General features: G+C 40.8%; 1 protein-coding gene across 1 annotated transcript in view; it reads left to right on the top strand.

The window, feature by feature from the left end:
• The window catches only part of GADL1 (glutamate decarboxylase like 1), a gene marked incomplete at both ends in the record, with an annotated part of 265,368 nt that overhangs the window by 128,381 nt on the left and 112,796 nt on the right, over positions 1-24,191 (top strand). Inside the window, 7 exons of the mRNA XM_082848395.1 lie at positions 433-539; positions 1,230-1,345; positions 7,113-7,192; positions 7,313-7,367; positions 12,105-12,221; positions 17,850-17,914; positions 18,188-18,269. Coding sequence (XP_082704521.1) covers positions 433-539; positions 1,230-1,345; positions 7,113-7,192; positions 7,313-7,367; positions 12,105-12,221; positions 17,850-17,914; positions 18,188-18,269 — 622 coding nt within the window. The remainder of the gene's footprint in view (positions 1-432; positions 540-1,229; positions 1,346-7,112; positions 7,193-7,312; positions 7,368-12,104; positions 12,222-17,849; positions 17,915-18,187; positions 18,270-24,191) is intronic.

Genomic DNA, 24,191 nt, shown 5'->3' on the forward strand with positions numbered 1-24,191 from the left:
GTGGTGGAGGAATCCCAAGTTCTAGAGCTGACTGCTAGGGTACTTCATGGTAGTAACCTAATAAACCTGGCTACCATGACAATGGTTTTTCTTTAACCAGCATCCAAAGAGCTAAACGGCCACTGTTCATGGCTAATACAAAGAATCCAGGTGCACTGCTTTGATCCTCCCGATGAAATTGAAGGTTTGCTCTAAATTAAGACTGCAAAGTAGCTAGTATCCTTAAAGCCACCAGCTACTGACATTTATCTAACCTTGACCAGCGCTGTCATAGACTGTGTATTCTCTGTTTCCGATGGATTCATTTCCAAAGACTCTACCCACACTTCAGCAGCCACTTGGTTTAATAAAACTCTGTGTGCATTTCTTGGGACTCCAAAGGGATGGTTTGACTCTAGTCATAGAAGTGAAGTGTTTTTTATATCTATCTAGTTATACGTATGAGGTGTCCCCAGTGTTTCTGTTAGTGGAAGAAGCGGTTCTGAAGAAAATGATTGAATTTATTGGCTGGAAAGAAGGGGATGGAATATTTAACCCAGGTAAGTACAATTAGTTATTGCCTCCATTAAAGCATCTACAATTTTATTCATGCCTTATTTGAGGAACAACTCCCCACAGACTTCCACATTACAAAAACTTGAATATTAATCATGCCACTTGGGGAGAATCGAGCTTGTGCCTTTCTCCAGAGTGACGATATTTTGCATAAATGCTACAGAAGTGACACACATGCTAACAAATGAGATGTCTACAATTTTGGATTTATATCCAACACAAATGAATTTATCTGTTGCTGGAAGTTAGGAAGGGCTATCATACGTTTTTCAAGTTTATCAATTAATTTTACTTGAGAAGTTTCCTGAATCATATTTTATTTCTCCTACAGTCCTTCTTTGGAACCAGGGAGGAGCATGTATTGTCATTTTATTGATTAGAGACAGACAGAAAGAATATTATTAACTATGGAGACTTGGGTACTCGCCCTAAGTCCAGAGATGGAAACTCTTAGTTTAGAAAAGCTCTGGAATGAGAGAATAGACCAAAACTTCTGGAACTGGAGATGAGGAAGTGTGTAAGAGTAATGGGATTGGGGGGGGGGTGCTCCCTTGATTTTGACAGTAATTTGTCATTAGGCTGGTGCACCCACAGCCATCCATGCCTCCTACCGTAGCCGGCACTTGGGGAACAAGGACGTCACGCTATACATATTTCTGTTTTTGTTTTTGCAGGTGGTTCAGTGTCCAATATGTATGCCATGAATTTAGCCAGATACAAGTACTGTCCTGATATTAAAGAAAAGGGGCTGTCTGGCCTGCCAAGATTAATCTTTTTCACATCGGCAGAGGTAAAAAACGAATTATTTTGGATACGAGATATAGATTTTCTGAGAATGAATACATCATGAAGAGGGCTTTTTTGTTTGGGTGCTCCCTATGTGCTCTTATCCCATCCATGTGTGAGTCACGTGCCTACGTACAACGTGGTACTCATTCCAAAAGAAATTCTGATCGGTTTGATATTGTAAGCCCTGGCCACCCAATTTTGTACATCACCTTTATTTAAAATGTATAGCCTGTAACATTTTCTTAGAGAAAAGAGAACACTTAATTTGAAAGTGCCACCTCTTTCTTTGAATCTCTGAGTGTCTTATTTTTGAGAACTTAGATGATTGCTACTGATATCAGGTATGTCTTCTACTCCCATTTCCTTGTGAAATTGATTGCTTTGAATGGCTAACACAAGGGCTCTTCAAGAGGAAAGGGAGATATTCAGTAACAATGAACATCACGTGCATGCACGCGCGCACACACACGCACAGTTGGATGTTGCCACGATCCCCTATCTCACTGTGCTCCCCACTGAAGTAGGAGGTCCAATTGTGGATGAGCGCATTGGCTTTCAACTAGGCTGCCTGGATTCAATTCCTGTCTCCACTACTTACTATCTGAGTGACCTTGGGTAAGTTGGCTAATTCCTCTGTGCCTCAGTTTCCTAATTTATAAAAATGAGTGTATCAGTTAGCTCTAATATCTAACAAATTACTCCAAAACCCAGTGGCATAGAACTATAGCCAGATATTGTTGCCCTCGAGTTTGGAGATAGCTGGGCAGTGCTGCTGTTCTTTGCTGGGCTTGGCTGGCGAGTGGCTGATCTGGGAGTGGCTGGGCTGGACTGACCCCAGTGACGCTCCACTTGTCTCTCATCCGCCAACAGGCTAGTCCAGGTGTGTTGTCATGACAGTGCTGCAGGTAAAAAACAGCATGGACACACACTGGGCCTCCTGAGTCCTGGGCTCAGAACTGGCACATTGTCATTTCTCCCTCATTTTCTTGGTAAAATAAGTTGTATATAGGAACCTAGATCCAAGAAATGGGAAAATAGACTTCACGTCTTAAGGGGACTCTGCAAAGCCACCAGGAAAAGGGATTGATTGGATGCAGGGAGCAGTGAACAGTCTGGGGCCATTAAAGCAGCCCAGTGGCGACATGAGCTTAGTAGGCACTGATTGATTAGTGGGTTATTGCAAAGATTGAATGAGTTAGAGCATGTAAAGTAGCATCTGGCACATGCTAGATAGACAAAAACGTTAGCTATTAGTAGTAATAGGAGGAGGAGAATGACCCAGCAATAATAATGCAGAGCACAGCTCATATGCAGTCTTACTTAGAAGGGATGCTTTTTTTGTTTTTATTTTTGTGATTCCAGTGGGGGCCTCTGGGGGTCCATCCCACCACTGCTTCTTCCCCATGTCCCCTCCTGTACCTTCTGCAATAATCCTAGGTCTCCTGTCAAACACGTGAGGTGGGCAAACTCTGAAAATTCTCTGTTAATTCCAGCTGGACTTTCCTGTGTCTGTTACTTTCTTTCAAGAGCAAGTTACTTTATTATGGCAAAAGTATAAATGGTGCAGGAACCTGACCACCCCCGCGTGTTCCCCCTGCCCTGCCTGAGTTCTGGTTAGTTCAGCGCTAAGGGCAAAGTGGGCATTGAGTTGGGGGCAGCTGGGAGGAGTCATCTAGTCTGAGATTCTGACCTCAGCTCCCCAGGCCCTTCCTCATGAGATGTTCATTCTGTAGCAAGAGAAGAATGCTTGGGAATGTGGACATCTGTGGAAAATGCTTGGTTATTTGGAATGATTATGGAGTAGAATTTCCCTGCCCTGGGAAACTTTGGTTCCAACCCTCGGGTTCCAATCCTTGGTATTTCAGTTGGAGGAACCCTAGTGTATCAGAAATGCAGAGCCCCTCTGCATTAGAATTGCTGTTTCCATGCCTTGGAAAGCTGATTAAATAGGGGCCCTCCTGTCAGTGCAGTGCTTTTACTTTTGCCTTTTTCGTTCTTCATTTGGTTTAAAATGTACCAGAAGAGGGAAGAATTTCTATGGAAGCCTAAAATAAAGATTATGCCTGGGAAAGATCAGTAACAGGTGTAGCTGGCAAGTTGGGAATGAAAAGAAATTGAAAAGTTGTGAACCCAGAACTAAGTATTTTTTAAAATCTCCGGTGGAGATATAGGTGCGAAAAGAGGTAAAATATATGCCTTGGCTAACAGACCAGCAGAGGATGGAGCCAGAAAACCAAGCTAGATGTGTGTCTTAGTTTGCTCAGACTGCTCTAGCAAAATATAGAGTGGGTGGCCTAAACAACAGACGTCTATTTCTCACAGTTCTGGAGGCTGGGATGTCCATGATCAAGGTGCTGGTGTCTGGAGAGAAGCTGCTTCCTGGCGAGTGAACCTCTGTGCTCACATGGCCTTGCCTCCGTCCAGGCTCGTGGTCCAAGTGAGGCCTGCCTTCCTCTTCTTACAAGGGCACTCATCCCATCAGAGTCTCGCCCTGGAGACCATCACATTGGGGGGCAGGGATTAAACACACATGAATTTTGAGGGGACTCAAACATTCAGTCCACAACAAAGTGAACTCCACAGAAAAATTCCATGACTTTGAACACACTGTAGCCTTGAATATATAAATTTTACCCCATCCACCATACTCTTCTTTGTAGCTCCTTCTTTTCCCTGCTCTGCCAAAGAGACCCAAGTCATAGCATTGGCATTACTTTAATTCATATTTTAGGGACCTCTGTACCACTATTTACAACAAATCAATTCATTACTTAGTTAAAAAAAAAAGAATTAAAGAAAGCTGTGTTTCCTAAAAGATCCTAAACCCTATGCTAATCTTTTTGTTATAGCCCCCTTGTTTTTTTTCAGGCGTTGGCCCATGGCCCCCTGGTTATTTTCCCAGATTGTTTTATCAGGTGGCCTTACTTCTCCAGTTTTTATTGCAGCCCCAGATGAACCAGGGTAAGTTACTCCATCTCTGCCTTGCACCATCAAATGCGGAATATGTGCACTCGCCACTAAAGGGGCTTTTGCATACACTTCAGGTGTCCACGGTAATTCAGCTGTTGGTGGAGACCAGGAAGATCACAGCAGAGACCCCTAGACTGTCAGCATATCTAAGGTAGCCTCTCCAGGCCAAGCGGGAACCAAAGAGAAGGGGACTTTTGGAGAAAAGTAATAAAAGGAACAGATTTGTGGCCTGATTAGCAGTTAGGTATGAATTCCTTACACTTATAGAAATCTTAGGGTTGTCATTCAAATCATTTTGGGAATTAGCATGAAGTAGTGATTATTGTCTGCCACTAAAAAGTGAGGGAGAAAAGAAACCCTTTTCACTCCCAGGCCAGTGATCAGTTGTCATAGTTCCTCACTAACAGGATCGAGGCTGGGATGAGGCAAGTGAGACGTGTAGAGTCCACGTTTCAAGGTCACGCCTCCTTAAATTTTGCACCTGAGGTGCCTGACTCCCTCCATCACGGCCCTGCTCTCTAGGTGAGGCTGCCCTGAGTTTGGATGGCATCGCAGGCATTCACGGGCCAGCAGGTGCTTTTCAGGATGTTGTGCAGGGTGTAAGGTAGTCCATCTGGATTCCGACTCTGCCTCTTTAGGAATTGAACCAGCTGCGTGCTCTTGGAAAAGTCCCTGTGCATTCCTTTTCTTTATTTCCTAAGGCGTAACATTCATAACCCCGCTCTCCCCACCACCTGAAGCTAATTTGAACTTCAAACTAGTCAGCATCATAGGACTTCAAGTGTCCAGAACGCAATCCACAGGAGGGGAAAGCAGCGGTTCACTGAGAAACCCAAGGTCACAGATGAAATCCTTGCTGGAACCAGGAAGGAAAACTTCAGTGCAATTCTGTCTTTCCTGTGGACACTGGCCGTCTTACTTTTATAGAAATGAATGCCCACTGAGATTTGTGTGTCTTCTGTGGACGAGTGAAACTCAGGGGGAGATTGGGTCTTAGAAGGACTAACTTCTCTTCTGCCAGTGAAGGGAGTAGGCACCTCTTGTTTCTAAATGCAGCTGTTACTTCTGAACTCCGGCCTTCTAGGTTTTTTCTTCTCTTGAAACTACTCAGTATGTCTGAAGCATTGCTCTCTCTTTTTTTTCCCCTTCCAGGGCTCTTTTCCTCCTCTGATGCTTTCAGATGTTTAGGCTTCAGTTTTTCAGACTTGTGAAAAGCTGTCTCTATCCATTTGAGATTGACAGTGGACTCTACTTTGCCCTGTGATACCCAAAAATAGCTCCACCGAAGCTATTCTTATTCTGATGACAGGTTTTTTATTCAGCAGATCCATTGGTTGGGGGTATTTTGCTGTTTCTCAGGGCAAAGCAATGTGATTTTCCTTATTGGCAGATGTCAGTCGGGGTAGGCTACTATTTATCATTGTGAAATCAATAGCTGTTTGGTGCCAGAGCCCCAATCTCTGGTGAGAAATAATTCACATTAGCTATGTCACCTTAGCTATGGTGGGCTGATGTAGCAAGTAGGGAATTAACTATATTTTCATGTACATTATTACTCTTCACTATGCACATGTTCTTGTAACAACTCGAAATGAATGCGTCCTATAGGCATTTTGAATGTGTCCTGTTTGATATTTGGAAATTAATTATTTAGGATGGTTTCATTTTTCCTGATGGTGTTACTTCTGCATTTATTTTTACAGAATTCAAAAAGAGCTCCCCATAAAACTCTCTTGACAAAAGAGGAAAAAAATTACCACATTTGAGGGAAATATATCAAGTTAAGTGTGAAGGCTTGGCTACTCTTTTAATGTATTCATACCTACAAATTAAATTACTAAGGTTTTTTGGTACAATAATGTCCTTTAGCACCTTCATTTTTTCTGGCATGAAAAGGAATTAATTGACCACCCGTCCACAGTAATGTATAAAGAGCGACATCTCCAATGTTTGAATGCTAATTATTTGATAGGATTTACGTAGGGCAAAAAGACCCAGCACTCCAAAGTCTATACTACTATTTGCCGATAAGAAATAGACAAGACCTAATTCCAAAGCCAGCTCTTAGCCTCATTCATGCCAGGGCTGCATCAGTAGTGTGTCTATAAATTATTATTACTTTTGTTGTTATGATTTAGCCACATTCCCGTGTGTCTAATTTCAGTCTTATATTCACTATTAAACAAGATTGGTCAAGTGTCTGATCAGCATTTATAACCCATTGTTTGCTCTTGAAAACAGATCCTCCTGTGGTCTGTGACTACAATTTTTGAGACAGTCTTACTGACTCCTTAGAGGGCTTTTGAGTCAGCAGTGGACTAGATTCTGTTTCCATTAATACTGAGTTTTATTAGTAGCATCAAGAGAAACTTTTTCAATGTTACGTAAAACAGCAGCCTCCAGTGACCAAGTTTTTTCCGTATGCCAGGCTCTGTGCTAGCTCATTACATACATTAACCCATTTAACTCCATGACAAGCAGGTGGAGGAGGCATCCACATGTCCGCTTTATAGATTAGCAAATGGAGGCTTGGAGAGTATGTGTTCTTTGCTCAAGGGTCTATAGCTGTAACTGGGAAAACTTGGATTAAATCCTGGTTTCTCTGACCCCAACCAAAATCAGTGTTTTCAACGACTATACTAAAGAGCTCAGTTAAATGACTTTCTTTTTTTTTATAGCAATACTATTCCAAAGATTGGGCTTAGCCGTATAATGTACACCCATTTAGATAAATAAACAGTGCTTTTTTCATGCTATGTATTTGTGTCTCTCTCTTCCCCTTGCCTTTTTGAATGTAGTGTCATTACTCTATGAAGAAGGCGGCCTCCTTTCTTGGGATTGGTACTGAGAATGTTTGCTTTGTGGAAACAGATGGAAGGTAATGGGGACAGGATCCAGAAGCCAGGTGGGTGGAGGGGGAAACTGATACTATTTAAAAAGCAGTACCAAGGTCTGTTCACAGCTGAACATAACAATGTCTCAAACCTGTGTCTCTTAGAGGTAAGATGTTACCTGAGGAGCTGGAGAGGCAAGTGTGGCAAGCCAAGAAAGAGGTGAGAGGGGGAAGGAGAGGGAGGGAGAGAAAACGTTTGTGTGTCTGGGCATTGGGGGAGCATGCAGGGCCAGGAGCCAGGCCCACGTCTGTATGTGTGGGAGAGAGAAGGGGCCCCTTAGAATTAAAGGAGGAAGCTCATTTACAGATGTGCTATTTCCGGGTGCTTGCTCTACACGTTCTGCGGAGTTTCTCAGATGTTCTCATTCCCAGATGGCTGGAGCTTATTAAAACACTGACATCACTGGATTCCGGATTCTTGCCTAGAATTAGCCTCAAAAGATGAGCCCAGCCTCTCTAGCAGGGTCCTAGCATCCACACTCCTATGTAGCTCTTGACTCTGAGGATGCTACAGGCTAAACCAGTTGTCTCTAGGCTGCATTCAGGATGATTTCTGATTTCTTCATCAAACTGTCCTCCTGGGTTGCTTCCACCCAAAGCCCATCCATAACCATCGCCCCCTGTTGGGTGTGGGTCTAGTATTTCAGCTCTGGCAGACTATCCTCTCTTCCTTAGCTGCCAGGATGTATTAAAGCTTGCACCTCCATTGCTGGGGAAGACAAGGCATGGCCCTGGTCACCTGCTGTACTCCAGCTAAGCCTGGCATCTGCTTTTTGGGTGTGGCATTGTCTTGGTGCCAGCCATCTTGCTTCTTGGACCAAAAGCCTACTGGATTAGGTGCAGCCACTTCACTGCTTCCCTCCCATCTTCCCGCAGCCCCCATGCCAGTGGAGCTTCAGACCGTTCTCCCACCACTTTCCAATAGACCGCAACAACGTGGGGTGTGACTGCTGAAAAACTAAAAGCCCAGCTTTTGAGCTGGGATATAAGTTTATCTCTCCTCAGAGGGCTTCACACTTTAGGAAAGATGGGTTCTTTAATTTTTATTTTTTAAAATTTAGTATTATATTTCTTTTCTTTCACTCTTCATATTTTTAAAAATTTTTCATGAAATTCAACTTGTCTGGAGCATGCTAGATCACTGTATTTGGTGTGAAATTCTGTACTTAAAAGTTCTGCCTTTATTGCACATGTATTGGCTTCTGGTGTGTGTCCTTAGCACAATATTTTTTAAAACATTTCATTGACAAGTGGATTTGATAGTTGTCTGGTGGTATAGGTTATCAGATTTCTTTATCTCTTGGGTAAAATTCTATATTGCAACCTGTTTATTCTGCTGTGAACTACAGATATCACCTTCTAGTTTTATCTATTTTTTAAAATCTAGTTTTATCTTTTTCTACAGAAGTTCCTATCAAAAAGAACTTTATGTTATTAATGCTTGTTGGTGGGGAACACCCACCAACACCCCTTCCTCCTTCCTTCCTTCCCTTCCTCTCTTTCTCTTTCCTTCCTTCCTCCCTCCCTCCCTCCCTCCCTTCTTTCTTTCTTTCTTTCAATTTTAAACTTTTCATTATGGAAAATTGTAAATATATGTAAAACTAATATAATGAGATTCCATATACCAGTCATGCAACTTTCACAATCATTAGCTTATGCTCACATCCCCTCCCAGTACCTCTAGATCAGTTTGAAGTGTATCCTACACATTATCTCATTTGATCTATAAATAGTTCAGTATATCTGTAAAAGATATGCACTCTCTCTTTCAAAAAAGCCCATAATGCAATTATAAGCAAGAATAAGTTCTTAATATTATCCAGTATTCACTCTGATTAAACTTTCTTCCATTGCCTTTTTAAAAAAATAGCTGGTGGTCTGAATAAGGAGTCATACAAAGTCCATGTGTGGCATTTGGTTGATTTATCACATAAATCTTTTCTAACTTACAGTCTCCCCTCCTTTTTTCCCCTGCAACTGATCTGTTGGAGAAACCAAGTCCTTTGCCCTGTAGAGTTTTCACATTATGGATTTTGTTGATTCCATCAAGAATTTGAGACTCTAAGCGCTCCCCTCCCCTGTACCTCCCCATCTGTTTTCTATATTTCCTGTAATTTGGCTGTTAGATACTGAGACTTGGGAAGATTCAGGTTGGAATTTTTACCAGGATGACTTCATGGGTGGCATTTTGCCTTTCAATCAGGAGACGTCTTGGACCTCCTTTTGTTATCGGTCCATCTGTCACAGAACTCTGCATCAGCCTCTCACCTCATGGATTTTGCTGCCATTTGTCATCATTGTCTAGACCCGTTATTTCATTAGTGATGTTCTAATTCATTCTCTCATTCCTTCTTCATTTAGTGGCAGGCCTACTACCCTAAACATTTTTGTTTCTTCATCCGTATTTGGTTTCCCTAAGGAAACAGTTTGGACAAGCAAGACAGAACCAATATTTTATTCTTTTCCCTTATTTACCAATTTTCAGAATAGTGAGTGAGTTGCCAGGCATCCTGCAAGCTAGCCAAACCTTTTTTTCTTTTTAAAGTATCATGAAGAACTCATCTTCTAACATATTGGATGGATTTTACTCCACGGCAGTCATTATTATTTTCACTGTTCAAATTTCTGTTTGTTTTGACAATGAAAGTCCATGAAAGTGACATATCCTGAAGTTGAGAACTTGAAAGGGAAGTTTTTAAAAAGTAAAAATTGCTTTAGGCACATTTGAAAGTAGGGCAACAGGGTTAGTGTTGGCATGCCTCCTCAGTTTTCTCTCAAGTCAGTTAAAACTTGAGCTTGGATTCACTAAGGACAAATCTTGCATCCATTCTGAGATTTTAATACGTGATGACTAGTTTCTTTTTCTCAGTAGCTTCAGACCTACTCTTTGTTGTTGTTTGTTTCAAGTTTTTAACTCATATTGTTGCAGAGGTAGGAAATAGTTATCAACTTTTTTTTTTTGCCGCTGGGGTTCAATTCCCTGGCCAACCACGATCCATTAAAAATCTGTTGAGCAGTGACCTTTCCCTTGATGCCATTACAAAGATGGTAAAAACCACAGAAGCATCAGAAGTTCTAAAGTGCTTATAAAAAGATAAAACTAGTATAAACACTGAATAATTGGAAGTATTTTTGTGTATGAGTATTTGAAATGGCAAACTTTCTTAGAGAATACAACTCATTGGCAACACACAGTCAATACTGTTTCCACTGACTTTTCTCATTAACAGTGTGAGATATGAAAAAGGGGAAAAAAACCTGGAAGGTTAAATCCAGATTATGAAAGTTGAATTTCTGGGACTTATATTTATAGCTGGATTAAACAGGTGAGGAAAACTCATTAATGGTCTGTAATAGCTAGCATAGATATTTTCTCACAATTGTCAGGATGTCATAGACTTTATAAGGAAAGCTCAACCATTAAAGACACCTTCAGTGGTTTTAGTAAATTACTTTTTCTATTGCTTTTACTGATGGATGTAAATCTGGTCACGTTTCATTTAGGTCATGGGCATGATAAAGACATAATCTGTTGGTAGTTGATTACAGGGAAGAAGTCCCAAAGCCTATGGTCCCAGGGGCTCTGTCACCTACTGGCCGTGCTCTAGGAGGCATGGTGGACTGTATTCCATGTGTCACAGCTGTCTCCCCACGTGGCAGATGTTTCCATTGTGTACCATCACTTTGATTCCTGTGCATCTCAGCCTAGAGATGTGGACCAAGCGTCATTGCTCTGCCCCGCTTTCCATCGAGAAATAACTTCTTTCTGTCAAAGGTCAGCTAAATTGGAATGAATCTGGTTCAAGCTGAACACCCCTGACATTAAATTATTTTACAAGAACAAGTGTATTTCACGATAAAACTGAGGGAAAAATGACTCCATCCTAAAATGACTTTGACTCTTTCTCTGCAAGTAAGTATTCTTGTCACTGACTTCTTGTGCTCTAGAATCAGGATTCTACTTGCTCTCCTGATCACCACCTTTGTCTGCAAATTTTCCCCTCATGGCACTTCCAAAGAGAGCAACACACCTCTGCCAACACGTTGGGATGGATCTATCTGGAAACAACCTCGTGTACTGTCTTCTACATGGCTGCCGTAAAATCCCTCATGGGACCAGGGTGCCTGGCTCGCTCGGCTGGAATTACCATTCATCTCTGCACTTGTTCCCACATTCTCCCTTTCCTCCCATTTCTCACGGGTACCTGCTGTCTCCGCAAGACGCAGCCATGGACTGGATGAGGAGGGAAAATTACGGCAGAAAGACGCAGGTTCTCTTTTCCAGCACATTCTAATGACTTTCTCTGTGGCAGCACCCGTTTGGGGGAGTGTATCCCAATGAGGTTACCATATCCCCTCTGACGCCAAATTTATACCTGATTACATCCCTTGCCTTGTAGCTGCTCTTACTTTACCAGGTGACAAGCAGACAAGCTGCATGGCCTGCTCCTGGAGCTGGCTGTTTGTCTTCCAGTCCTGTTCCTTCTTATTTTGGAGGTGTTAGGGAGGCCCCGATGAGTCTCCCTGGGAAGGAGTTAGGAGTCACACAGGATGCCAGTTTGCTGTGGAGGTTGAGTTTATTCACTTCTATCCAGAAAAGCTAGAGAACAGAAAAGACTAATAAAGAAAATGAGAGTAAAGAGAATAAGGATGCATGTGGAGTTGGGACAAAGGATACTATTGTCATGGCATTTTCTGTTTCTTTAGCCTATTTATAGTGACTAGAGGCCATGTGATGGAGAAGTGTAAACAACACTCACTCAATGAATGTTTATCTCCAAAGAAGCCAGATAAATGTCTGGGTGTATAACCCTTGTGTTTACCAACCTACTGCAGCACAGATTTAATGGTGACGATGATGATTCTTATAATTCTCACGTGTGGGTCCTTGTCACAGGGTGCAGCTCCATTCCTTGTCTGTGCCACATCTGGTACCACGGTACTGGGGGCCTTCGATCCGCTGGATGAGATAGCGGACGTCTGCGAGAGGCATGGCCTCTGGCTCCACGTGGATGTAAGTTCATCTGGGTGTGCATATCTGTTAAACTTTCTAGCCTTTTTGCAGCTTTGGTGGGAAGTTTTTCGTATTCCCAGTAACTAAATGTGAGGTCCCCAGATAGTTGTATTTAAATGTATATTTCTAATTAGGGGAAATAAATGTGTTGTTTCCTGTTAGGTAATAAAGAAGAAGATCCTGCATTGATGCGCATTTTGTCTTAGTTTTCCAGATTTCCTCTTCTGTCCTGAATCATTTCTTTGGTTCCTTGGATCTACTGTCATTGAGGCAACACTGTGTGGGGGACACATTTCCTACTGTGCAGTCGAGAGGCTGGTTTTGGATTCGAATCTGCCTCCTCTTCATTGTGACCCCAGCTGTTTGGGTTTTGGTTTCATCTGTAAAGAGGGAAATGACTGACGTGGTCAATAAAGGATCTTCTAGCTCTAACATTCTGTGCTTCCAATCAGCTGGAAAATGCAAAAGGCTGCATGACTTCATTGCATGCCATAATTAAAACAGGTTTTATCTGGATCTATCATAGATAACTATTGGAGAGGGATTGAGATAACTTATATTCTTCACAATTTTCTAACTTAAAGGGTTGGCCTTTTTTTTTTTCTAATTAGTTTTGGAGGTCCTAGGGTTGTTCATAATAATTGTTGTCCTAAATTAAAAGTAACTCTTAACAATTCTACTTATTTAAGGTTAAAAAGTTGAATTCAGCCAGTTATGAATGCTTGTTGAGCATTTTGGTTTTCTTTGTGTGTGTGTGAAAACAGCAGTTAATTAGTTTGATTCAACCCAGTAGAAGGAACTGTTGAACCTGCAGTTGAGAGGAACTTTCCTCCAGTAAGTGAGTGGTTTTGTGTCCTCCTTATCAGAAAAAGAAAGGACAATTTTTTTGACTTACTGAACATTAGGTAACTGAGCATTTCTTTGGGGGATATGCCTGCACATAATTTTATAGTTTGGATGACTTTATGCTTTCAAGGTAAAGTTTCTATGATATAATATCGAAAGAATTTTTCAGCAACTCAAAGCTTTCATTAAATGTATGCTAATATTTGGTAAAAGCAGAAGTAGTAATATAAAGCTCACTAGAGTTATAGGCTTGATTAGTAAGCCAATGGCAATACATCAGGTAGATTATTTGTGACTTCTTTAAGTGGGATTATAGTATCTGTATCTGTTCACATTTCAACTTATATCTTATTGATTTTTATAGACTTAGAAGCATAATAATACAGTATGTCCTGAAAGATAATATGAAGTGAGTGCTTTTGTGACTGTGGAAATAGGGGCAAAATCAAATATATGAGCAGTTATACTTAATTCTACTCTCATAAAAGAAACATCAAATACAGATTATATGGTTTATGTAAAACAGAGTAACTACAGCAGTTTCCAAATTGGGAATGATATTAAGAGATTTATGGGGCTTAGAAAGAATTGTGATTTGCAGGATGTGAATGAAAACCTCTCTAGATTTTCTAAAAATCAAAGGTTGAATTTTTGAAGAAAACACTTTTATAAGGGAATATTTAAGCCCCGCAAACTGTTCTATTTGCATATAATAAGCTTCAAGTTGAATGTCTGTAGTATTAGATTACATTTGACAACTGTTTATATGACTTATTAAAGAAATTAGCTCTAACATTGAGACAGTACTCACTCATCCTCTAATATTGCAGACATCATTCTGTTGATAAAATTTTATGCAGGAGCATATAACTTCTCTTGAAGAAACTTCATATACCAAGGGTAGTTTATTAATTTTACAGGTAAAAGTTAGTAAAATTACAGTGATTACTTTGGCCTGTTCGAATTTTTTTGGCTGCATTGGGTCTTCATTGCTGCACACTGGCTTTCTCTAGTTGCAGTGGGCGGGGGCTACTCTTCCTTGTGGTATGCAGGCTTCTCATTGCAGTGGCTTCTCTTGCCACGGAGCACGGGCCCTAGACGCATGGGCGTCAGTAGTTGTGGCAGGCAGGCTCAGTAATTGTGGCGCATGGGCTTAGTTGCTCCACGGCATGTGGGATCTTCCCGGACCAGGGCTCGAACCCGTCTCCCCTACATTGGCAGGCGGATTCTTAACCACTGTGCCACCAGGGAAGTCCTGAAATTTTCTAAAGGGTATTTTAAAGATCCTTTAAAATATTAAAAACTGGCATTTACTTGATTTCTTTTTAAAAATGTAATTAGAATTGCTTGGTCTTCTGCGTTTTCCATAAAACCAGGTTGCCCGGCATATATACCATATCTTATTATTTCTAAGATACACATATTTTGTTTACATTTTTAATATACCTAATTGGTATGTTGATGTCATTTTTTTTTCTTTCTTAGCAATCCACAAAAAAATGGTACTCTTACCTCTGATAGTGTCTGAAATTTGGTTAATTACAATGTATTTTTGAACAACAGAATGAGAAAAATTTCAGCTGTGTTAGAATATTTTGCCTCCAGGATTATTCTGTATCTGCGAGAGTCAATGTTATCCCAGCCTCTGCCTGAGACCAGGATTTCAGGGCTGGTCCAGCTCTTCTCTGAAGCAGAGGCTGTGGCCACTGCAAAATCTCACCCTCCCAGCAACCCTTCCTACGGTGTCTTGCCCACACTCCATCCCAAGTCCCGGGAGAGGTGACAAACACTGTATTTAAAATCATGGGCTTTAGGGGCTGCCATCTCTACATTCCACCCTGCCTTCACTTCCCATTCAAGATTGGCTCTACAATTAAATTATTAACTAATTACTTGAAGAGAAAAACGTAGTAAAATGGTACTCATGGTGTCTGGCTCATAGCTCAATAATGACATCCGTTGGTTCGATGTTGTTGCGAGCTCTGGAGTGAGGGGGTTATGGAGCGAAGCCAATACAAGTAGGGCACTGGCATCAGGCACGTCGTCTTTCCCCTTTCAGCTCTTTTGTGGAATACATTTGTGGATGAGCTGCTTCTAACTCTGCCTACCACCCTGTAAACCAGTGAACTAATGCCTTGAAAGAGTTCATGTGATTTTAAAACTTCAATCCAGCTCACTAAGATTGGCAGAATGTTGTCTACTTTTTGAGGAGGAAGAAGAGGCAGAGGCCAGTGCAGGAGGCACCAGTGAGGGCAGGTGTGTGAGTGGGCAGGTGGAAAGGGTGAGAGTGAATGGGCGTGGCTGAGCTTTACTGATTAATCCTTCCCCTAGTTGCCCCTGGTAGGTTCTCAATGCAGTTGGGGGTTAAAAAGATTGAGAAAAGCAGGCAACTTAGAGTTTAGGGATACAAGAGAAGTAAAAGAACCTAATATGTAAGTCATCTTCATGTTCCTGAGGGTCAAATTCTCAAACCCCAGGTCTGGGGAGCCTCAGTTAGCAGGTTCAGATCACGTTTTCCCAGAGGCTGAGGGCAGCTGCCTCCATAGCTCAGCTTTGGTCACACATGGTCCATCATGAACTCTGGTGGGACAGAGAGGGCAGCAGCAAGGGGACTTGACTGACAATCCTGATCATCAGTCCTTTATCTGGGCGTCTTTGGAACTCGCCTGCACACCACCTTCGGCCTACAAACCTTTGGGAACCCTATGGGGTCACTGGAGAGTCTAGTCCCTGGAAACAGGGCTGGGACTAAGGTGAGGCAAGTGAGGTTCCTAGGGTTCATTGGACAGGTAGGTGTTATGAGCAAAGGAGAGGAGAGCTGAGAATAAGGAGAGGAAAAGAAATCCCATTGTCAGTAAGTCTGGAGGGGAGGGAGGAAGAATCAATGTGAGAAATAAGAAAGTCAGTTTGGTATTTGAAAATTTAAGGAGGCATTCACGCCCAGGGCCATGCAAGAGTCCAACTCTGCGAGTGAGCTGAAGGGTGCACCCTGGGTGACTCGCTCACTTGCCCTTGGGCACAGCCCTGAATGAGAGAGCTGTTCTTAAGGCCCCTCTTTACTGTCCACCATTGGGCTCAGCTTTTTAATACTCTGAGGATTGTGGAGACCTCTCACTTACTTCCTCCTTGACATCCATGGTGCACACAATCTTGCCATTTCTTTCTGCATGATATTGGGCTCTTCCTTACCTTTTTTTTGGAGTTATTATTTCAGTGTTTTATTTACTGTTGTATTTCTAGCACTTATCTCAGTGTCAGTCTATTTAGATATGTAATAAATATTTCTTGAATTAAATTATTATACTCACTATAGTCATATTAGAATGCTCAAGGCCAAAGTTTGGGGCATAAAGTTTTTAGAAAGATCTTTTTTTAAAATTGCAATATAGTTGATTTACAATGTTGTGTTAGTTTCAGGTGTACAGCAAAGTGATTCAGTTATACATACCTATTATATATATATATTCTTTTCAGATTCTTTTCCATTATAAGTTATTACAAAATATTGAGTATAGTTTCCTGTGCTATACAGTAGGTCCTTGCCGCTTACTTGTTTTATATATAGTAGTGTGTATCTGCTAATCTCAACATCCTAATTTAGCCTTCCCCTCCTTTCCCCTTTGGTAACCATAAGTTTGTCTTCTATATCTGTGAGTCTATTTCTGTTTTGTTATGTAAGTTCATTTGTATCATTTTTTTTCCGATTCCACATATTAAGTGGTATCATATGATATTTGTCTTTCTCTGTCTGACTTACTTCACTTAGTATAATCACCTCTAGGTCCATCCATGTTGCTGCAAATGGCATTATTTCATTCTTTTTTATGGCTGAGTAATATTCCATTGTATTGTGTTGGCCAAAAAGTTCGAACTTTTTGGCCAACCCAATATATATGAAACACATCTTCTTTATCCATTCATCTGTCGATGGATATTTAGGTTTCTTCCATGTCTTGGCTATTGTAAATAGCTCTGCAATGAACGTTGGGGTACATGTTCATTGGGGTTGCCTTTTAAAATTCTGCTAGGTAACTCCCCTCCTACCTCAATTCTCCATGCTGAGTTCTACCATCAGGCCAATTGGTCACCTTCCCTAAGATATGATGTTAGTGTAAAAAAAGAATGGACTTTTGTCTCTCAGACCTGATTTTTATTACCTATGAGACCTTGGAAATTTTATAACCTCCAAACCTTAGTTTTTCTATTAAAAAATTGACATGATGATAACTCTGTTCTCAGTACAATGTTGTGCAGTTTAAATAACCATGGAGAGCTTTCAGCATCTCCCATGCTGGTCCCCTCATATTCCCTCACAACAAGTCTGCTCGATTTCAAGTACCAAACTGACTTTCTTATTTCTCACATTGATTCTTCCTCCCTCTCCTCCAGACTTATTGACTCTGGGATTTCCTTTCCTGAACCCATGTCTCATGATCAGCACTTGTACATCGTGTATGGTAGAATGTCAACACTGAAGGGCTATTGTCTATTTTAGATTCTAAGATTTGAGAGGATATGGACTGTGTCTTTTACACTTCTCTTTGTCCACAGGCAACTCAATGAGTACTATACCAATTTCCTTATAGTGTGGGAATTTAACTCCTAAGCGTCAGTGGGGGACCATCTATTGTGATGAGGTTCTGATCGCCTGGGTAGAGCCAGTGATCAAAATTTCCTAGAGTCCACATTGGTTAACATCGACTTAAAGCATCAAATAACAACTGGCTGGTAAACAAGTACCATTGAAATAACATCATTTTGGTTATATAAATATCTCAACAGGCTTCCTGGGGTGGCTCAGCCTTGATGTCAAGGAAGCACCGCAAGCTTCTGCACGGCATCCACAGGTAAATGTAGTTTCCCCAGTCACAGTGCCTTTTATTTAGGCTAGGGCCTCTCTTTGGCCTTTGCCCAATTAAGTGACATTTTGAAAACAGGCAAAAAACTAAGGAATTGTTTTGGTTTAAAAAAATCCCAAACTCCTTAAACCGCTCACACAAGGAATCCTTTGGAGCACTAACTTGGACGTGAATACTGAATGTACCAGCATTCTTCCCACCAGTAGAAACTAATTGAGTCTCCCCTCCCTACCCTGTTTTTTTCTTTGTTTAACGTAACAGGGCTGACTCTGTGGCATGGAATCCACACAAGATGCTGATGGCTGGGATTCAGTGCTGTGCTTTCCTTGTAAAAGACAAATCTGTGAGTTTTCCTCTTATGGCCTTCATCAGGCACGGAGGGGGGCAGATTACCATATTTTCAGAGGACCCATTTTTGCTTGTATTTTATACCTTGGGCCAGAGGTAGATGACGGTCTTTGGTAAATGTTGATGGAATCGAAAGGAAAGTTGAATAGACCCAGGTAAAAGAAACAGGTGCTTCTGCTCAGGTAATGTTGTGTATTTGATTTAGGTATTATATAATCTCACTACTTACAGCAAAATGGTCTCTCTCGCCCTCATTTGGATTATATTTTTAAACTCAGTTTTAAACATTGCCAAGATTTTTTTTCCCCTTGATTAAGTCCGGGATTTAAGTTATCTTGAAACTTCTCCTCCCTGAGAAAGGAGAGCAGATGTGTGTCATACATTAAATTGAATGCTTAATATGCTTAGCTGGGGCTTAACAGCCCCTTTATATGGGAAGATGTTGGTTCAGGGCTGATTATCAAACCCTGATTTATTAGGGGATTGCCTCTCTCAAGTGGTTGGTACTTAGCTTCTGTTGGAACACTGGGGAGAGCTGGAAACTAGTCTGGATTGCTGTGAGGCAAGCAGGCTGAAGTTCCTCTTGGTTAGAGGTAGAAACCCTATGCTTTCTCTGGGTTAAATAAGGATCCTTGTGGGACGTGGCCCAGGCTGGGAAGTGCCACTTCATTCTTAGAAATGCCTCCTCAAGATCTGTGTGCAGCATGTGGGTGATCTTTCTCAGCCATCTGTTTACATTTTTTTCTTAGGGGACTCCCTTTGCCAATGCTAAAGTCATTTTCTCTTTTTAAGGAATTTTATTTCAAATGACAACCATATTTAAAACCTGAAATCTAGTCTCGTATGTGTGGATGGTTACAACTTTCTTTAAAAAAATTTTGTGATATTTACGTGTTGGGGCCCTTTGTGTTTTGAGATGACCAAACAGGATGTCTGTCAGAAACTATGAACAGATTCTGCATCTGTAGATAGAGAGACTCTTGGGAATATGAATCTATTCCTTCATGTTTTATTAGGTAGGCTACTATGGACTGCATTCAATGCCATTTAACTTCTATTCATCTAAGTTTTTCAATAGTAGAGTGACAGCATGTTATGACTGAAAGGTGGTTAAAGATTACTATATCATTTATGAATCAAAGAACATATTCAACTTGCCCACAGTTACATATATAGGACATGAAAGAGTTAGGAGTAAACCCAGCTTTTCCTGTGGTCTACATATAAGAACAAAAACATGCCAAGCATCCTTTATATGCCAGACATTTTACATCTGCTTTCTCCCTAATCGGATAATCTGAATGACATCTTTATCTGTTAGTGTGATGCTCTCAGGAGTGGAAAATTTAGACCCCAAATTTTATGACTATTCTTTTAAATAACTTTCTAGCTTTTATCAGTTTTTCTTGTTGAATGATATTTGGAGTGATTTAGCTAAGAATTGATTTACATTCATGTCCTTGAGGCAATTTAAAATTTTCTGGATCATCTAACGCTATATAACAGTGGTTAAAATAATTTTTTTGAAGAATTCATTCCTGGATCTCAATGCAAACTATAGCACCCATGTCTACTCACATGGCAGGAATTAACAGATTAGGAAAATTGCATTCATGGTGCAAAGAATGGAGCACTTTCAAAAGTTGCTTTTTTTTGTTTGTTTGTTTTGTTACGTGGGCCTCTCACTGTTGTGGGCCTTTTTTTTATGAAAGACTGTTTTCAAATTACCTGGAATGCAGAATTGAACCATGAGGTATGAGATATGATCATCGGCTTAAGTTCTGCGTAGGCAGTTTTCTGTCCCTTTTGTACCTATTTTCTGCCTCTGTTGTTTTCTTTCGTACTTTCATTCATTCTACCACTGCCAACTGACTCCTACATAGGCTGGGCGCAGTACTGATGCTGGGCTTAGAAACAGACACGTTCCCCGTAGTCAAAGAGCTTATAATCTCACGGAGGAGACAGTGAACAAAGTGTGCATATTGAATTGTTTGATTACTATTTTGGTAAGTGCTCTGAAGACCGTGTTGAACACTGTTGATTATATATTCACCAGCCGTCCTGACTTACTTCCTTCTCTTTCCTGATGCTCATCTAACGAGCCCCCCCTTGCAGCTAAGAGTCACTATATGACACAAATATGGCCACTATGATGAGGGAGAAATGTGAAACAAAGGTTTTAGTTTCTGGTAGAGGTGCTATACCCAAGAGGAGAGCTTTCTGCCCCCTTTTCTACCATGAATGCAGAAACATTGTTGTGTCAGACCATGATATAGGGAGCTCTGACAGCCACTTTGTAGCCATAAGGCAATGACCCTAAATTAAAAAGTGAACATTCACAGAATGGCAGAGCATAGTCTTGGATAAGAGTTTTGAAATATTGTACTTAGTATGGAAGTGCCCACTTCCAGATTTTTGTGATATGTATGATAAGTGTCTTTATTGCTAAAACTACTTCTATTGGGTAATCTGTTACTTGAAGCCAAATGCACTCTTATCTGAGATAGAGAACAGTGTGTTACTCAGACTACAAAGCAGGGACACCTGAGAAGTTCCAGATGGAAGGGGCAGCATGTGCAAAGTCTTTAAGAAAGGAGGGTCCTTTTTTAAATTTTAGGAACTGAAAGAGGTTCATAGTTGCTGAAGTACAGAGAGTAATGCTAAGACCAGTATGAGATGAGACTAAAAGATTAAGCAGTGGATGGATCATGCAGGGTCTTAGAAACCATTTTAATGATTCTATGTTCAGAACAATGGAAGAATTTTAAAAGCAAGGAATAATCAGAAAAGATTTTCATTTAAGACAATGAATTGAAAGGGGGAAAAAATGGGTACAGGATGAGAAAAGACTTGCAGTATCCAAACAAGATAATGGTAGGGTATAGAAAAAGTGTGATAAAATTCAAGATATATTTTAGCTATCAACTAGACCAGGCTGAATTCCCAGTTATACATGGGACATGAGGAGGAAGCAGGTATCATGGTTGACTCCCTGAGTAGTGATACAGCAACTGAGTGAATGGTCCTGTGTAGGGAGATGGAGATTGCTGAAGGAAGAGAAGATTCCACAGGGAAATATCTGGATTTAGCACGGGCTATGTTAAATTTGAGACTCCTGTGCAGTATGCAAGTGAAGGTGTCATGTAGGCAGTTGACATATGGATCCAAAGCTAGGAAAAGAGTTCTGGGCTGGAAAAATATATTAGGGGATTGTTGAATGCAGATGATGCTTGAGGTCATAAAGTGGAATGGCTTGCCTTGGGAGGAACTTTGTAGTGAGAAGAGGTTGGAGATCTTAGGCCTGAAAAACTTCAGAGTCTGAGTTTAGAAGAGGAGGAACCAGCAGTGAGAAAGCTGAGTTGGAATGGCCAGGGAGACAGTAGAAGGACCAGGAAAGGGTGATGCTAATGAAATAAATAGAAACCTATTAGGAGGAGTGTGACTCTGTCTTAGTGTCAAAGCTTGGGTATCACTTCCTTAAGGAGGAGTTTCCTGACTCACCCAAGTAACTGTCATCTCTCCATGATTCCTTCTCAGAGCCCGTTCCCTTCCTCTAAAGTGCTCATCACAATTTTTAATTATGATTTCTCATGTATTAATGTTCCCTCCCTCAGAATGTAAGCTGTATATAGATAGGGACCATGTCATTATATTCACCACTGTATCCCGCGTGCCTAGCAAGTACTCACTGAACGAGGAAAAAAATAGAAATCCACTGAAAAAATGAATGATTCAGTAAATTTAAAATCCTCAGAAATATCTGATTTCATATCAGCAGTAACTAGGAGTTTCCACTTTCTCCCCTACCCCAAATTATTCCTTCTGAGAGCTCTGAGGTAACAATGATTAAAATGCTAGTTGATGAGCTTTATTGCCTTAGTCCTAACACAAGGCTTGAGTGTGCCTCCAGCAGGCAATTGATGGATAGTGATTTTAATCTGGACTTACTTCTCCAGTTAATGGAAGGGGGTAACTCTAGTTAAAAGAAAGCAAATTACTTAGTGAACATACTTCTGTTAAGGGAAAAACCAGTTCCCTAATTGTACCTTCAAAGCCCCAGCCTTCACAATGCTGTTTTCCTGACTGACTAGCTGGTGGTGTTTGTTCACATTTTCAATTTCCTGTATCCATAAAGAAGACTGCTTCCGAAACAAAGAGCTGTTGCTCTCCAAGTCATACTGTCACTGACACTCTGCATGATAGGGATAAAAAGAAAATCAGGGATTTAAAAAAATCTGTGATTATAAATAGGTTGACTTCAGATGTAAATGCTGGGGCTACATGGTTGCTTTGGATCAAAGACAATTTTGATGCTTTGATCTAAAATAAAAGGCAATATGTCTAAGAATCAGATGCATAGATGGAGAAAAATCTCAGTATTGGCTTTTTGACTTTTAGTGTTTATTGGAAGAACTATTTAGTTAAAAAAAATCTAACAGATATATGAGAACATGAAAAATGCTAATCAGATGACTTTTTGAGAATAAATAATTCCTCTCTATTTCTACTTATCATCATCATCCAATATTAACTCACAAGGATTTCCTGTTTAACCTACCAGCTATAGATAATTAAAGGGACATTTTTTTCTTAGAAAAACTATGTAGATACTAAAGATTTTTTTTATTATGTCCATTTTTATATGTTTATTTCAGAAGTAATTCACCTACATCATAGACCAGAATCAGAAAATTCACATAAGGAGAAGGATGAAGAAAAAAGTTGCCCTTTACAAATATCTGAAGATGCATATTTTCTTAGGCATATTTATATATTTAAATGTACATATATGTATTTATCGAACATAAAAACATATTTTGATTTTAGCATGCTTTTTCTGTTTCACAAAATTGTGAACATTGCTCCAGGTCAATATGCATTGTATACATTTTCCATAGCCGCATGGTGTTCTATCATTTTGATATTTGATAATTAACTAGACTACGTCCTTACCACTGACCAACTGGATTGTTTTGATTTGGGGCTAATATAGATGTGGCTGCCACCTTTGAGGCTAAATCTTTGGGCGTATCCTTTATTTTTCCCTTAGAATAAATTCTTAGAAGTCAAAGAGCCATGATCACCTTTCATGATGCGTTTTTATACTTGTTTCCTAATTTCCCTTCTAAAAAATTGCTTGCCTTCTCACTAGCAGAGTGTGTGTGTGTGTGTGTGTGTGTGTGTGTGTGTGTGTGTGTGTGTGTTAGCTTTTGACATAGCAAGGGTTTTTAGCTTTGTTGATTTGACAGGCAAGGCATTTATACACCCATTCTTACAGACATGTAACCATTTTCCTTCTCATTTTATCCAGTGATGTACTGTATCTCCTCCTACTCAGGGATCTTCTTTAGCTGGAGGTATTGACGTGCAATTCTGGGCTACCTAGGTTTCAAATGTGAGGCTTTGGAGATAGACTTGGAATTCTTTCCCTTTCATCTTCAGTCTAGAGGAGGCTCAGGATGGTCCCAGTTTTTCTTCTTTTTTTTTTTTTGTGGTACGCGGGCCCCTCACTGTTGTGGCCTCTCCCGTTGCAGAGCACAGGCTCCGGACGCGCAGGCTCAGCGGCCATGGCTCACGGGCCCAGCCGCTCTGCGGCATGTGGGATCTTCCCGGACCGGGGCACGAACCCGCATCGTCAGGCGGACTCTCAACCACTGCGCCACCAGGGAAGCCCCCAGTTTTTCTTTTGAAGAAGTAGCAGGGAGAAGAGGAGCAGGGAGTTCATTCAGTATACCCTCATTGAAGATATACTGTGGGCCTGGCACTGCTATGCATGGAGAAAAAATAGAAAAGGAGACTCATACCATCTCCCAGTGTGGTTCCCCAAGAGAAGGCGGGAATTTTTCAGTGGGATACCACACCTGAGAAATGTATTCTCTCTCAGACCCACTTAAATTTCTATCCTGAATGATCATTG

The sequence above is a fragment of the Leucopleurus acutus genome (assembly GCF_964270905.1).
Source record: "Leucopleurus acutus genome assembly, chromosome: 10".
Taxonomy (NCBI): domain Eukaryota; kingdom Metazoa; phylum Chordata; class Mammalia; order Artiodactyla; family Delphinidae; genus Leucopleurus; species Leucopleurus acutus.